At 42.7% G+C, this 15603-nt stretch overlaps 1 protein-coding gene across 25 annotated transcripts in view; it reads left to right on the top strand.

The window, feature by feature from the left end:
* Positions 1–5657: 5657 nt before the first annotated feature.
* Positions 5658–15603, top strand: part of Gripap1 (GRIP1 associated protein 1) — a 29810-nt gene continuing 19864 nt past the window's right edge. For 2 of the 25 annotated variants that reach the window (XM_063279739.1, XM_063279741.1), the window contains exons 1-6: positions 5659–5756; positions 7751–7817; positions 7937–7998; positions 9851–9877; positions 10574–10681; positions 15047–15185. In XM_063279739.1, the coding sequence (XP_063135809.1) occupies positions 5715–5756; positions 7751–7817; positions 7937–7998; positions 9851–9877; positions 10574–10681; positions 15047–15185 (445 nt within the window). In that variant the 5' untranslated portion in view covers positions 5659–5714. Of the gene's footprint in view, positions 5757–7750; positions 7818–7936; positions 7999–9850; positions 9878–10573; positions 10682–15046; positions 15186–15603 lie in introns of all 25 variants that reach the window. The other 23 variants (XM_039099405.2, XM_039099401.2, XM_063279740.1 and 20 more) reach the window with 16 other exon arrangements.

Genomic DNA, 15603 nt, shown 5'->3' with positions numbered 1-15603 from the left:
AGAAGTTGGCTAATTTTCTAATGGAGTTCACTCCTATCCTTTGTCAACTTATCCAAAGATGCTAGAAGCACCAGACCAGAAGAATCATTTTCTTTATTTTCCCACAAATTGTTGAAAGTTTCCTATACAAAGACACCAAATCTGTTGTCTTTCACAGTTGGTAAATCAGGATAATCAAACGTATTTGCCTCTTTTTTTTTTGGTTCTTTTTTTCGGAGCTGGGGACCGAACCCAGGGCCTTGCGCTTCTTAGGCAAGCGCTCTACCACTGAGCTAAATCCCCAACCCCACGTATTTGCCTCTTTAAGTTTGTTCACACCACAGGCTCTCAGTAACTCTCCAAGCTCCCAGGAGAGGGAGCGACTGGAGATGCTTGGGTAACTAGAGGTGTTGGTAAATTGGGAAACCTATTCCAGATACTTATCATATCTATCCTTAAACTTCTGTTGCTTTAGAACCATTTCTGGTAGCAAAATTTGTATTAGTCAGAGTTCTCTAGAGTAATAGAACTTATAGAACACACACACACACACACACACACACACACACAAAGCTAGATGTCTCAGCTGATCTTCAGTATTCAATGGAATCCCCCCAAAAAGTAATGTCAGGATCCATCCATGGAAGGCTAAGACTAGCAAATGACCTTGACCTTCCTGGAGGTGGCCCACCATTTTTGCATGGTATGCAATGGGTGAGCTCTAGGAAGCAAGGTCCCAAAGAGACGTCATCTCAGGATTGCTTCTTGCATCTGATATGCCTTTCCTCTCATTATTAAATCAATATAACAATCCCTGAGTGTTAGCCCCCCCTATTGATCAGATGTCCTGCTGATCAACATGAAGATGAACTCTCATGAATTAATGCTGTTTAGATGAATTAGTGATTTTATAAAGTTCCTGATTTGATTATAATGATCTTAGGAAGAAAAACTGAAGAGATAGTTCTTTTGCTAAAAAGATGTTATAAAGTTAGAATCAAGAATAGAATGTGCCCATTCCTCATAATAGTAAGTAAAGGCTGCATAAATAAGAAATACAATAGGCTTTCATAATCACATTAAAGAGAGAAATATGCTTGGGACAAATTTGTGTTCAAGGAAAAGTCCAAGGATTAAGCCACAGGTGTGCACTAGGATAAAACATAGAATGAAACAGTGATTTGACCTTGTTAATGGAATATTTCTGTTACTCCCCTTTTATCTATGAAGTAATTCATTCTTTTTTTAAAAAGATTTTTATTTACTTATTATTATATGAGTTCACTGTAACTACCTTCAGACACACCAGAAGAGGGCATCAGATCCCATTACAGATGGTTGTGAGCCACCATGTGGTTGCTGGGATTTGAACTCAGGACCTCTGGAAGAGCAGGCAGTGCTCTTGACCACTGAGCCATCTCTCCAGATCTGAGGTAATTCATTCTTATATTGGGAACTTTTTGTATTAAGGATATAAAGAGCTAAAAGTAATAAAGAAAGGTAATACAGCCATTTCCCACTTCACCTGGTGAGTATGTGTCTATGTGAGTGACATCTTTCCTTTCCTTTTTCTCTCTGGTTCAAAAAGAGTTAATGAGCTTCCTGGCCAGCAAGAGGCTTCTGGCTGCCTGGCCAGAAAAAGGAGCACTAGCCATAAATCCTCTTCTGAATTCCCTGTTGCTATACAGCATATGTTAATTGCCAAAGAATTATACAGTAAGTTTATAAAGTAATAAGAGTTAAGTTTCCCAGCGCTTACTGAAGCACAGAACAGAAAATTAAAAGGCCAGAGATCATCAATCTTTTGACCTACATCCAACTCTATGTTCTACTTCAACCCTTTCCGGCTGGGCCGGCTCCTGGTAAAGTAGGATCTCATGCCAGTGAAGGAATGGACTTGCTAGCAAGGGCTAAAAGTAATAAAGAGCAACAGGCAAAGAACAAAAGCTTCCTCCTTCCTCGTCCTTTGATAATAGGCTTCCAGCAGAAGGCACAGTCCAGATTAGAAGTGGATCTTCTCACCTCAAAAGATCTGGATTAAAGGTTTCTCTTCTGACCCTAAAGATCTGGATTAGAAGGGAGTGTAATATAACTACTACAAAATGTAGAATAAAAACCTCATGAAGTGGGGTGGTGAGGTCAAAAGAGGAGCTGGTTCAAGTCATTTAGAAAATGGTGTGGAAACTGGGTGCGATAGTACATGCCTTTGACTCCAGCACTTGGGAGGCAGAGTCAGTACATTCTCTGTGAGTTTTAGCCCAGCCTCATTTATGGAAAAACTTCCAGGGCAGCCAGGCCTATACACTGTTTTGGAAAAAAACATACAAAGAAAAAAACCCAGCAGCAACAAAGAAAGACAAAACAAAAGAAACTGATGTGGAAACTTCAAGATCAAAGCCAAAAGCAACTGGACAAAAGCACTTAACGGTTAAGTGCTACTATTTCCCAAGGACACCTAGGTGCTTCAACAGTTTGTTTGTTTTTTATTTAAAGATTTATTCATTTATTATATATAACTACACTGTAGCTGTCTTCAGATACACCAGAAGAGGGCATCGGACCTCATTACAGATGGTTGTGAGCCACCATGTGGTTGCTGGGATTTGAACTCAGGACCTCTGGAAGAGCAGTCGGTGCTCTTAACCGCTGAGCCATCTCTTCAGCCCCCAGTTTGCTTGTTTTTATTATGTATTTTTAATTGTGTGTATGGGTTGAGTATATGTGTGGGTGTACAGAGAGGCCAGAAGAAGGCCCTGGATTCCCTTACAGTAGCTATGGAGTTACAGGTAGCTATGAGCATCCATGAAAGGAAGTCTATAACAAATCAAGTATGTGGTACTAGAATATCACTATTCATGTTTGTTGAAAGTACATACAGACATAATTACAGATATGTATCATACATGTGTTGACATGTATGATACATATCCGTGTGTGTGTGTGTGTGTGTGTGTGTGTGTGTGTGTGACTAGTCTGATAAATGTGGATGAAAAATGAATGGTAAAGTGTGCTGGCTGTTCTTGGTTGTCCACTTGACTACATTTGGAATTAACTAAAACCCAAATGACCAGGCACACCTGAGTGGTTGTTTTCATTAAATTATTTACAATGCAAAGACTCACTTTTTTTTTTTTTTTTGGTTCTTTTTTTCGGAGCTGGGGACCGAACCCAGGGCCTTGCGCTTCCTAGGCAAGCGCTCTACCACTGAGCTAAATCCCCAGCCCTGCAAAGACTCACTTTTAATCTAGATCTTTTGAGGTGGGAAGGAAGATCCCCCTCTAATTTGAGCCACACTCACAGAAAGGACATGGAAGAAAGAAGCTAGCTAGTTCTCTGTCTGCTTGCTCTCACCTTCCCTAAGAAGCTCATTCCTTCACTGGCATTAGAGCCTACTTCTTCATGGACTGAGCAACTACTGGATTCTTAGACTTTCTATTCACAACCAGCCACTGTTGGATGAGCCAGACTATACAAACGTATGTATATGGAGAGAGAGAGAGGAGGGGGAAGGGGGGCATCCATTCTATAAGTTGTTACTCTAGAGAACTCTGACTAATACACAAGTGGAGAGAAAAAAATATAAACTATATTGCAGTAAAGCTTCAACATCTTGAATATACAAGAAACTCTTGAAACTTGAAGTGTGAGACCAAAAGCCAATTCAGAGACTGGACAGACAATGTAAGAAAGTCAGAGTCACATGTTATTTATTTTAATTTGTTTGTTATGTGACAGGTTCACAATTAGTAGCATGGGACGGTGCGTGTGTATGTGTGTGTGTATGTGTGTACATCTGAGCGTGTAGCTCAGTGGCAGAGGGCCTATTTAGCATGTACACATCCAATGGTTTGATTTTCATCACTACTAAAACCAAGCAAACAATGATAACACAAAACCCTCACTAACTTCTCTTGAGAAGCTCAAAGCCATGTCCTGGATGTGTACTGTCCCTTCCCAAGCTATCTCCTCTGTCTCTCTCTCTGTTGATGTGTTTGCGCTTAAATCTATATTTAAACACACACCTTTCCTCTCTCTCTCTCTCTCTCTCTCTCTCTCTCTCTCTCTCTCTTTCTTTCTTTCACAGAGCCCTGGCTCTGGACCACTAAAGGTGTGTGTCACCTGGCCCTGCTAAAAACTGTTTTTTTTTGGTTTTTTTGTTTTGTTTTGTTTTGTTTTTTTTTGGTTCTTTTTTTCGGAGCTGGGGACCGAACCCAGGGCCTTGCGCTTCCTAGGTAAGCGCTCTACCACTGAGCTAAATCCCCAGCCCCAAAAACTGTTTTTTAATAAACTCCAACTTTCTTTCAAAATATACTAAACAGATAGCTCAAAAATAGAGCATTTGCCTAGCTTGCAAGAGTCTTGGGTTGACCCCCAGAAGCGCACACACACATACACACACACACACACACACACACACACACACACACACACACCCCACACATGACATGTCATGACATGACATTAAAACAGTCCTTAAACACATGAAAATATAATCATTTTCCTTCATAACAAAAACATAAGTTAAGCAACACTAAAAGAATGAATAAACAACTTGTGGCATATGGATAATAGGACATTCTATCCACTGACAAGAGAAAAACATCTGATAACAGCACAACTTGGGTGAATTGTGAGAGCCAAAAGTGAAAAAGAAAAGGAAATACAAAAGGAGTACATTGTATCGCATTCTATCTGAAGGAAGTTCTACAATAGACAAATGTAGTTCAGCCGGAAAGAAAAACAATGTTGCTCTGGCTGTAGGAGGAGGGGTGGAATGAAAGAACCTTTAAGGGGGATGGAAGTGGATTATGACAACATAGGCGTCAGAACAGTTATTGAATGGTACCCTTTAAATGACTGCATTTATATGGAGAGACAGCATCTATCAATAACATCTTTCAAATTACAAGGGTCCTGCTTCAATATATTTCCCACAGCAGGAAAACAATTTCACTTCTATAAGAATACAATGAGCAACAGTGTTTTTCAGATCTGAGATACTTAGGACACATTTAAATACTTTTTTTCTGGTGTTTTCGTTTTTGTTTTTGTGTTGGGGATCACATCCAGAACCTTGAGTGTGTTATCAAACCTTTTCATGGAGCTAGTTTTTGTTTTTACTTGTAATGGGGTTTTCTGTTTTTGTTTTATTTGCTACTGTTCTCACGAATTTTTAGCTTTCTCAATGACTAGATCTTTTCCCTAACATGAGCACTGTGTTAATAAAAATCATTGTCAGATCGTTTTTTAAAAAAAATGAGGGGTGGGTGGTCAAGGACTTTACGCGAGGCGGGATTCCCCTTTGGGGTCACCCTAGGAGGGCCGGAACAAGACCCGAGGAAGCTTCCGCTTTCATTTCCATGGTTATTAAGTCACTTTCTCTTTAAAGGAGCTTCGCGGAAGGTTAATTTTCTGTCGGAGGACTACTTCCCTCTCGACGAGTCCACTCATGATACAGGGATACCATAATGTCACATAGCAATGAGTAATCTATAAATGCTCAAAACTATTTACAATTTTGTAAATTTACAAACTATTTACAATTTTGTAAAAACCGAAGAAAAAATTTTATGAACTTTAAGCATCATTGCCTTCTCTACTTCTCTAAAATGCTGAACATTTGAATTAGTTTGTTTCCCCTCCATTGCTGGTCAGTGGTTCGCTCCGACCTTAGCACTGACAGGCCGCAGAAGCTGCGGCTGCGCACAAAGCTTGCGGGGGGTGGGGGGAGGAACATGGCGCAAGCTCTGTCTGAAGAGGAGTTTCAACGGATGCAGGTGCCGCTGGATGGGGGGAAGACCACCCGTCTAGGAGACTGGGGGCGGGGTAGAGAGAAGACATGCCGTCGGTTCTGAAGATTTGGTTGGGATGGGTCTTAAGTATAAGCGGGTGGTCTGGGGAAGGGAAACTGAGGCTCTGGGTGGCGATCTTATTGATTTCGAAGATTCTACGTGGGTTCTGAAGGTTGAATTCTGTTAGCCTTGTAGGGAATGTAGAACGTCTTTAGGCGAATCCTTTCTCAGTCCGGATTCGGGGTGAGACCTTTCGGTTCATGTGTAGGGCATACCATTAAATGGTGATGATGTTAGACTTTAAAGGATGGAGATTTCGAGGAGAAATTATTTTGTCTGGAGAGAGAAGAAGCAGGCATTTGGCCATTTGCGTCATGGGGGGGGGGCGCTGGTTGGTGATTTGACAGGACAAGACCATGAACTGGTGGGAGGTGGAAAGTTTGTGGGAGATACCAATACCACTAGGCTAGGGGAGTAGGGAAAGTCTATGAATCTATTCCCTAGAGTTGCTGTGCCATTGATGGTAGAAGATCCTAAGAGGGAGGGAGGGAGGTAGGGAGGGAGGGGTATAATTTCATGGACTGGGGTGATTCCTTTAGAACTGGGGAGAAGAGCATTCTGAGTGGGTAATACCATTAACCCAGATTAGAGGAAGAACCAGAGGATATTTTTAAAAACTGATATTTGGGGAGTTCAGGAAAGGGGACATCACTGGGTTTGGGGGAGTAGTCTGACCTGGTACTCAGACCTGTTGATCCTTTTCAGGGCATCCTGAGAGGGATGATAGCACTGCACAATGAATGGATACTTTGTGAGAGAGCATTAATGGGAAAGACTGAAATGGGGAAGCCTTAGAGTCCTGTAGGTTGGGGGCAGAATGCTTGAGGGAGCAGAAGTATTCCATTGACCCGGGAGTTAGCTGTTGTACTTGAGAGATACTGAGGATCTAAGAGTGAGTTCACTGGACCATAAATGGGGAGGACCGCTGTAAATTGCAGAAGATTCTGAATAAGACTAGTTCAACTGGCCCACCCAAGGGTATTTGAGAGATCCTGAGGGACAGACATAATGTCATCCCTATTGGATCATGACTAAAGACATCTTGTGAAGAGTGGGTAGATAGATACTTGAACATGGAAGGTTTATCCTGTTTGGGCAATGTGTAAGGAAAAACTATTGGGTTCTTTTGGAGAGGGACTTCAAGGTGGGTAGAAAGGTATTCCAGTTGGCCTAGGATTAGGAGAGATGATATCTGGGTCTTGAGGAGACCAGGACAAGAAAGATCCTATAATAGCTAAGCCTTCTGATCTGGAGCAAACCAGTGTGCTGAGAGAGGTGGAGCTGGTGCTTTGAGAGGGATATAGAAACAGGGGTAGGGGACAGTGGGTGGTTCTGCGAAGAATCAGATTCAGGGCTCTCCAAGGTTGGAAGATATACATGGACTGTGTGAGGCGGCCCATGCTGCACTTCCTCTTAATTCTATACTTAAGGGGATTCTCACTTGTTTTGAAAACCTTGACAGTTCCACAGGACCTTGAGCAGCATCCCCCTGACTCATGGAACTTGGGAAGGAGAAAGACCAGATTCTCTTTCCTTGGGAAAGAATTGGGCCCCCACTGCTGGCCAAAGGGGCATTCTGAGTCTAGGCAGGACAGTGTGGTTACAGGGGGAGCTGAACAAGGTGGAGCTGGGGTTCAGGGCTTGCTTGCCCATTTAAGAATACAGTATCCAAAGATCTTTTTTTTTTCTTTTTTCTTTTTTTCGGAGCTGAGGACCGAACCCAGGGCCTTGCACTTGCTAGGCAAGAGCTCTACCACTGAGCTAAATCCCCAACCCCAGTATCCAAAGATCTTAAGGAGCAACGAAGGAAGTGCTTAGGCGATAGCAGTCCAATCTTTAGGACTTAGGGGCTTGTTTGCTTCATGTGGGGGTAAGAATGCTTTCCTGACAAATATTTTTGTTTCTTGGATCCTCCAAAGACACAGCTCCTGGAACTCCGGACAAATAACTACCAGCTTTCAGATGAACTCCGGAAGAATGGTGTTGGTGAGCCAAGAGCGTCTCATTAGATGGGGTGGTTTTGGGGGGAATAGAGGCCTGATAAGATGACCCTTCAGTTCCTTGTTACCGCCTGAGGCTCAGATTCCCTGCTTTCCCTGCACCAGAACTTTCCAGTCTTCGACAGAAGGTCGCCTACCTGGATAAGGAATTCAGTAAAGCTCAAAAGGTACCTCCCTCCGCCTACCCCATCCACCCACCACTTGCTTCGCCCCTATCCATCTGACTCATTCCCAGTGAACACACCTACACCGAAGCAGACCTAATGTCACATGCTGCTTTCTTATAGTCATTTGAAGTATTTTTTCACAGAAATTTCTTCAGTTGGCTAATTTTAACCTAATCTTACTTAATTTTTGCGTGTGTTTCTTTTAAGACAGGATCTTGCTATGTAGCCCAGACTGGCCTTGAATTCTTGATTGTCCTGCCTCAGCCTCCCAAGTGCTGGGAATATAGATGTGTGCTGACATGCCTGGCTTTGCTTAATTTATTGATTGATTTTAATTTAGTCTAATAGCAATTGCTTATTCATTTTCATTCACTTTTTGTTTTGTTTTTGCGGTGCTACAGATCAAGCCTAGGATCTCATGCATGCTAGACAAGCTCTCCATGTTTGATCTTAGCCAAAAGGCTAAAACGTGATCTTTTTGTTGTTTACAAGACAGACTCTCTTGAAGCCTAGACTGGCCTTGTGCTTATATTCAGCTGAATATGGCCTTGAACTCCTGATCCTCTATTCCTCATCCTCCTGTCTCCAACTCCCAAACTCTGGGATTACAGGAGTAAGCCACCACCCCTGGCTCTAAGCTGCCTCTACTCCTGTGCTACATCTCATTAACTTTGTCTTGAAAAGGGTGTCTAGCTGTGTTTCTCAGACTACTCCCCCAATTCCTGGCCTCAAGCTGGCCTCCTTCCTCAACCTCTTGAGTACCTGGATCTATAGGCATGTGTACCACATGGGGCTTCATTCATTAACTTTTAATTAGTCAGGTCTATCAGTAAATCTGCCTTGAGTCTGTCTCCTGTCTTCCACTTACACCGCTTCCTTTTGTTCCTACCCCATCCACTTGTCCTGGTCCTGTTGGTGACATGAGACCAAACTCACCTTTCGGATCCTTTAAAGATAAGATAGAATAGAGTCTAGCATGGCTTCTAAAGACAGTCTAGATCCTTATTTTTATCCTTCTTCATTGCTCTGTGTTCATGTTGCATATGGTACATGCTGACTAATACTTGGATGAGGGGCTGGAGCTCAGTGGTTAAGAGTACTGGCTGCTCTTCCAGAGGTCTATCCCTAGCATCCACATGGCAGCTCACAAAGGGCTTTAAGTCCAGTTCCAGGGGATACGATGCCCTCTTCTGGTTTCCAAGAGCAGTGCATGCACCCATACACACACAAATAACAATTAAAAAGAAAACCTAGGGGGAATTGTCCTCTGATCTCCATGTGTAAGCTGTGACATGTATACGCATGTGCACAGACACACAAAATAATACGGAATAAATAGATTTTTTAAAAAAAATATTCGTTTGGATGAATGAGTTCAGGAAAATCCAGCAGTTGGGAAGTGGGAGTTTTTGATAGGGCGTTGATTTCTTCCCAAAGCCTGAAATTATCCTTGGCTGCCAAGCAGAAGGGTAGAAGTTGCTATGTTACATGAGAGAGAAACACACTGAACAGATGGAGTGACGAAGCAACAGTTGATTAGCTGGGAGATACAGTATATAAAGGGTTACATTCCAAGACACAGTTCCGCCCTCTCCCTCAAGCCCTCAAGAGCTTAGAAGAAAGGGAGGCTCTGGGTGCTGTGACGCGAAGGCGGCAGCATCCTCAACTGTACTTCACTCATTTCTTCTGTTATTTCTGTGGGCTTCCAGTTGTTATGCAAGTTCTGTGTTTAAACATCTTTCCATCCCACAACCCACCATTGCCCTCACTTTAACACCTGCTGCAGTATCTCCATATCCCACAGGGGGGTCCATTGCTGTTCACTTTAGCTCTCTTCCGCCCTTCCTTTTAGGCACTAAGCAAGAGCAAGAAAGCTCAGGTAAGGGGGTCTTTGGTGGGTGAATATGTGTGCAAGACTGTCACAGTGGGGATATTTCTGTTTGGTGGCATTGTACTGGCCTTTATCTATGTACACCCATGTATCTGCAACTTCCTCACTGCTGTGTGTTTCTCTGTCTCTCTTTCTTTCCCCATGTTTGTCTTGCACCCTTTGCATCTTGCGCCTTTTTCATTATCCACACTGACTCTGTCTGCTCTCCTACTTTGCTCTCTGCTTCTTCTCTTCAACTTTCCTTTTGTCTCTTCCCCACCTCTCTCTCTCTTTCCTTGTTCTCCCCTCTGACTTCTTGTTTCTCTTCCTCCCATTCCTCTATCTTCCTTCTTTCTTTCCTTTCTGCTCCATTCTTTCCCTGTTGATACCTCTCTGTTCCTTTCTTCTTGCCTTTTTCCTGATCAACCTCCCATTCTGCATCTTCTCCCCTTTTCTTATCTCTCCATCATTGTTTCTCTTCCCGCATCCCCTTGTCTATATTTACCTTCCTCTTCCTTTTCCGTACTTCTCCATGTCACTTTTGCTCTCTCTATCTCTCTCCTTCCCTCTTCCTATATATCGCCCCATTCTTTCTATCCTATATGCTTCCTACCCAATACCATTATTCCCTTCTCTCTCCTTCTTTACCTACATCCCCATCCTTTCTACCCCTGTTGGAGTCCTGGCCCGTGTCTGCCACTGCAGGAAGTGGAGGTACTGCTGAGTGAAAAAGAGATGCTGCAGGCAAAGCTGCACAGCCAGGAGGAGGACTTCCGTTTGCAGAACAGTACACTTATGGCCGAGTTCAGCAAGGTGCTGGTGCCCGGGATAGCTGAGGGGGGAAATGGGAATGGTGCACCTGTGTATGCATGGGCGAGAGCTACCTAGGCTGAAAGCTCAGCAGTAAAGGGTGGACAGGGTCTGGCGCCGAGCACTGTCCATGGTGCTGAAACAGGCCATAGTCTGTTGCTGGGGGCAGTAAATTGACAGGTGGGGCCAAATACCTTCATGGAATTAGATCCTCTGAGCCCTGAGTTTATTTGGTCCCTAAGCCACTCCTTTTATTTAGTTCAAGTCTCCATTTGTATAGTTTGGGCTGGTGCTATGGAGCCCCAGTGTATTCTGGGGCTTTAAGTAAAGTTCTTATTGTTTAACATGGATGGAAAAGTGTTTGAACTGCTTCCATTTTCTTTTTCTTTCCTTCATCTGACATGAATCTGGGGTTCCACTTCTTCCAGGTAATTCATCCTGGATTGGCTAACTCTATCTCCTTACTGATTTTAATATCCTGGTTGACACCCTTCTGAGCAGTTGGAAATCCTTTGTTTTATTCTCCTAGTAGTCTTCTGTTTCCATGGTTGAACAGTTTGTGAGTTTTCAGTGGGTTTTAAGGAAAAATATGCTGTAGGGAAAAAGAGTGTTATTTCCAAGGCTTCACCTGATGGGAATATAATGCCTTAAAAAGGCAAAATGAGCAATATGATTGTGATGCGTGTATACAGTAAGAAATTGTCAAAAATAACACCAGAAATCACCCAGGGGCTTGGGATATGGCTTTATTGCCAGAGTGCCTGAGTCAGGAACGCATTCTTACGTTCGAGCCCTAATATTGCACACGCTGTGGTGAAGGGGCTCCTCTTAGCACTTGGGTTTTAGAGACAGAAGAATCCGAAGTTTAAGGTCATCCTCAGCTACATAGCAGTTCCAGGCAAGACTTGGCTACATGACAAATCAAAGACTAGAGAAAAAATACTTAAAAGAAGCTCAGAACAAAATACAACAGAAACCAATCTTTAAGCACTTACAATGCCAGGAGAGGTGGTTTAATGGTCAGTAATTCTAAGTAGTGACTCTGGAGCCAGAAGGCTTAGTTGAGTATCTTTGCTATATATTTTACTAAGTAGAATGGTTTTTTGTTTGTTTGTTTTTGTTTTTTTTTTTTGTTTTTTTGTTTTTGTTTTTGTTTTTTTTTGGAGCTGAGGCAAGTGCTCTACCACTGAGCTAAATCCCCAACCCCACTAAGTAGAATGTTAAATGTGTCACTGAGCCTCCTGTTTCTTGATTCCCAAATGTTGAAAGTGGAAATGGTAATGCTAGAAGCACCTGCCGTACTGGGCTTTTGTGAGGATTCAGTGGTTAAACATATGTAAGTCACTTAAAGCCTCCTATATAGGATCAGCTATGGAACTGTTCACTACTGACATCTCGTTAGTTCATCTTCCCTCTAGACTATGTCTTGACTCATTTATGACAATGAAGATCCAACCCAGGAATCCCACATGCTAAACATGCATTCTATCAGTGTGCCACATCCTCATCCCTTCCATACTTAGATAGATAGATAGATAGATAGATAGATAGATAGATAGATAGATAGGTAGATAGATAGATAGATAGGTAGATAGATAGGTAGATAGATAGATAGGTAGATAGATAGATAGATAGATAGATAGATAGATAGATAGATAGATAGTGGATGGGGAGAACAAAAGAAGGTAAATGAGAGGGAGGAGTGTTATATTGAGGAATGTGGACTGTCACTCGGTGGAAGAGTGCTTGCTTACTATGGGACATGTTTGTATTCATTGTGTGATTTTGACCTGCTTCCGCTCTACCACCTCTCATCTCCCCTGCTTCTGCAGCTTTCTCATCTCCTTACTTGGACTTCTCTGTATTGGCCCACTCCACTATTTCATAGAAGTTATTTTGCCCTCTAGATCTGACCCTGCTGTTTCTTTAATTAATACCGTCTGCTATGAAGCTCTCTCCTGAGTCCCTGGAGCTCTCTGGTGCTCTTCTAACTACTGGAAGTGATTTTCTGCATCGCTCTGGGTTCCTTCATAATCCCCTCCCTACTCCTCTCAGGCCCCGATGGTACTTACCAGAAGGCCTGCTGCTAGAGCCTGCCAAGACATTTCCTCAGCTCAGTTGTTCCTTTGACCAATCAAAGGATCTGCTATATATTCTGTGTTCTAGAAATAAAGTTGTGAACCCCACAGAATGGTCTTAATTTTGGGGTAACTTTACTGCTACAGTTTACTTTTAATTGCTGTAATAAAACACTGACCCAAAATGAAAGGGAAGGAAAGAGTTTATTTGACTGACAGTTCACAGTCCATCATTTTAGGGAATCCAAGGCAGGAACTGTAGGCAGGAACTGAAGCAGAGACCATGGAGGAGCCCTGCTTATTAGCTTATTCTCTGTGGATCACTCAGGCTGTTTGCTTATACCACCCTTGTCCATCAGCCCAGGGGTGGCACCACTCACAGTGGGCTGAGTCCTCCCATACTAATCATGGGCTAGAGAGATGGCTCAGTGGTTAAGAGCACGGACTGCTTTTCCAGAGGTCCTGAGTTCAATTCCCAGCAACTACATGGTGGCTCACAACCATCTGTAATGGGATTCGAGGCCCTCTTCTGGTGTGTCTGAAGACAGCTACAGTGTAGTCACATAAATATAATAACTAAATCTTTAAAAACATCGAGAAGGTGTCTCATAGACTCCACTATGTGCCAAGTTGATATAAGCTGATAAGGTTTTCTCTTCTCAGATAAAACCTAGCTTGGGTGAAGTTGACAATAAACTGGTCAGAACACTTATATTTTATGGGTGGGCTGGTGAGAAATAAGAATAGCGATAGCTGGGGGCTGGAGAGATGGCTCAGCGGTTAAGAGCACCGACTGCTCTTCCAGAGGTCATGAGTTCAATTCCCAGCAACCACATGGTGGCTCACAACCATCTGTAATGGGATCCGATGCCCTCTTCTGGTGTATCTGAAGACAGCTACAGTGTACTTGTATATGATAAATAAATAAATCTTTAAAAAAAAAAAAAGGGGGTTGGGGATTTAGCTCAGTGGTAGAGCGCTTACCTAGGAAGCGCAAGGCCCTGGGTTCGGTCCCCAGCTCCAAAAAAAAAGAACCAAAAAAAAAAAAAAAAGAATAGCGATAGCTGACTAATGCTGTCTTCTATTCCTATTTGAATTGTTCTGCACTATTCATTTAATTCTCACAATACAATTATGTAGTGCAAGTAGGTATCCTTTTTTAATGGATGAAGAAAACTGAGCCCCAGGGAGGTAAAGTAAATTTGTCCCCAGATCACCCACCTAGTTAAGTAGGAATTTATGTCCAAGCAATCTAGTTTTAAACTCTGTTTTGTGATTCCATGCTATAAAACAAAATCTAGCCAGGCATGGTGATGGTGTATGCCTGTAATTCCAGCATTTAGAAGACTGAGGCAAGAAGATATTAAGTCCAACACAAGCCAGGGCTACATGGTGAGATTCTGTGTTAAAGAACCAATCAACCAGACAAACAAATAAACCAAACAACAATGACAACAAAAAAATCCCCACACAAACATGTAAGATAAAATAAAACATGTCAACAAATTTAATTGGAATTGATATCTGGTCAGAAAGGAGTGAACAGAGAATGCTGTGGTAAAATACTGGATTTTTTTTTTTTTTGCATTGGCTAATCTTACGAAAGATGACATAGTGGTAAAGAATGCATAGAAGCCAGTCAGGTAAAAAAAAATGGTTGAAAGAAATGATACTGCATCTGAGACAATAAAATATTTTTCCTTGTGGGCCTCACTCAGTAGTCCGATCTGAGAGCAAAGACAGATGATTGTCTTGTGAAACCATTGTTTTAACCAGGAGATTGAACAGTATGCCTGCTCTATTTCATTTTCATGGTGTGCTTCTTCAAAGCTAAAGACCGGGACTATAAGACGTGTAAGATATATTTACACTGGAAATGTCGTGCAAGCTGTGTGTGATGCCTCGGTCAAGAGGGAGCTGTCCTTGGATCCAGGGACCTGGGCTATTTTTCTATAGATGGAGAGAGTGTATGTGTGCCGGTGAGGCTGTCCATGGTGATAACAACTTCCGTTGATCTTTGCCTCTGAGAGGTTGGGAGTCAGCAAAGGGAAGGTTGTTCTCAGTATTCCCACCCCCTTTTTTTCCTTTGCTACTTAACAGATGTGTAAATTGGAAGTTGTTTAATATGTCTCAGTATTTTTATCCACAACATGGAAAGGCAACCACACCCTTGGGCTCTTGTGGGAAATTTAAAGAAGTCTACACTGAGCGGCCAAATGCCATGTGTGTTCTGGTGGCTATTGTTCTGATTTGCTGTGTCTCTGTCGTCTCTCTCTCTCTCCCTGCTCAGCTCTGCAGCCAGCTGGAGCAGCTGGAGCTGGAGAACCGACAACTCAAGGAAGGGGTTCCTGGAGCAGCTGGACCACATGTGGACGGGGAGCTGCTGAGGCTGCAGGCAGAGAACACAGCCTTGCAGAAGAACATGGCAGGTGCATGGAGACCTTCCAGAAATAGAGAGACTTCAGGTCTTGAGCAGAGCCAGGATGGGTATAGTCCTCTTGTGGGAGAGAGAAGAAATTTCAAAGGGAGACTTACCCGAACTAGTATATGATTTTGGATTTTGGAAGGCATTTTATCTTTCTGAGTCTAAACTTGTTCACCTACGCAGTACATCAGAATGTCTATGCCAGGAAGAGGGCGCAATTAAGTGCTTTCGTTCTGCATTAGTTCAGTGTCTGGTAAATAGCAAATGTTAGAGAATAGCAGAATGAGTGTTGAAAAGAAGATACAGATGCTAACTAAGCAAAACTAGGACACTGGAAAGATTCTGAGCCCAGATTGTAAATAGGGTCTGGGATGAAAGCAGAAAGGCAGGGGCTGGAGAGATGGCTCAGTGGTTAAGAGCAC

This window comes from Rattus norvegicus, chromosome X, assembly GCF_036323735.1.
Source record: "Rattus norvegicus strain BN/NHsdMcwi chromosome X, GRCr8, whole genome shotgun sequence".
Taxonomy (NCBI): domain Eukaryota; kingdom Metazoa; phylum Chordata; class Mammalia; order Rodentia; family Muridae; genus Rattus; species Rattus norvegicus.
Note: the sequence above shows the minus strand (reverse complement) of the source record. Positions and strands in the feature narration are given on the sequence as shown.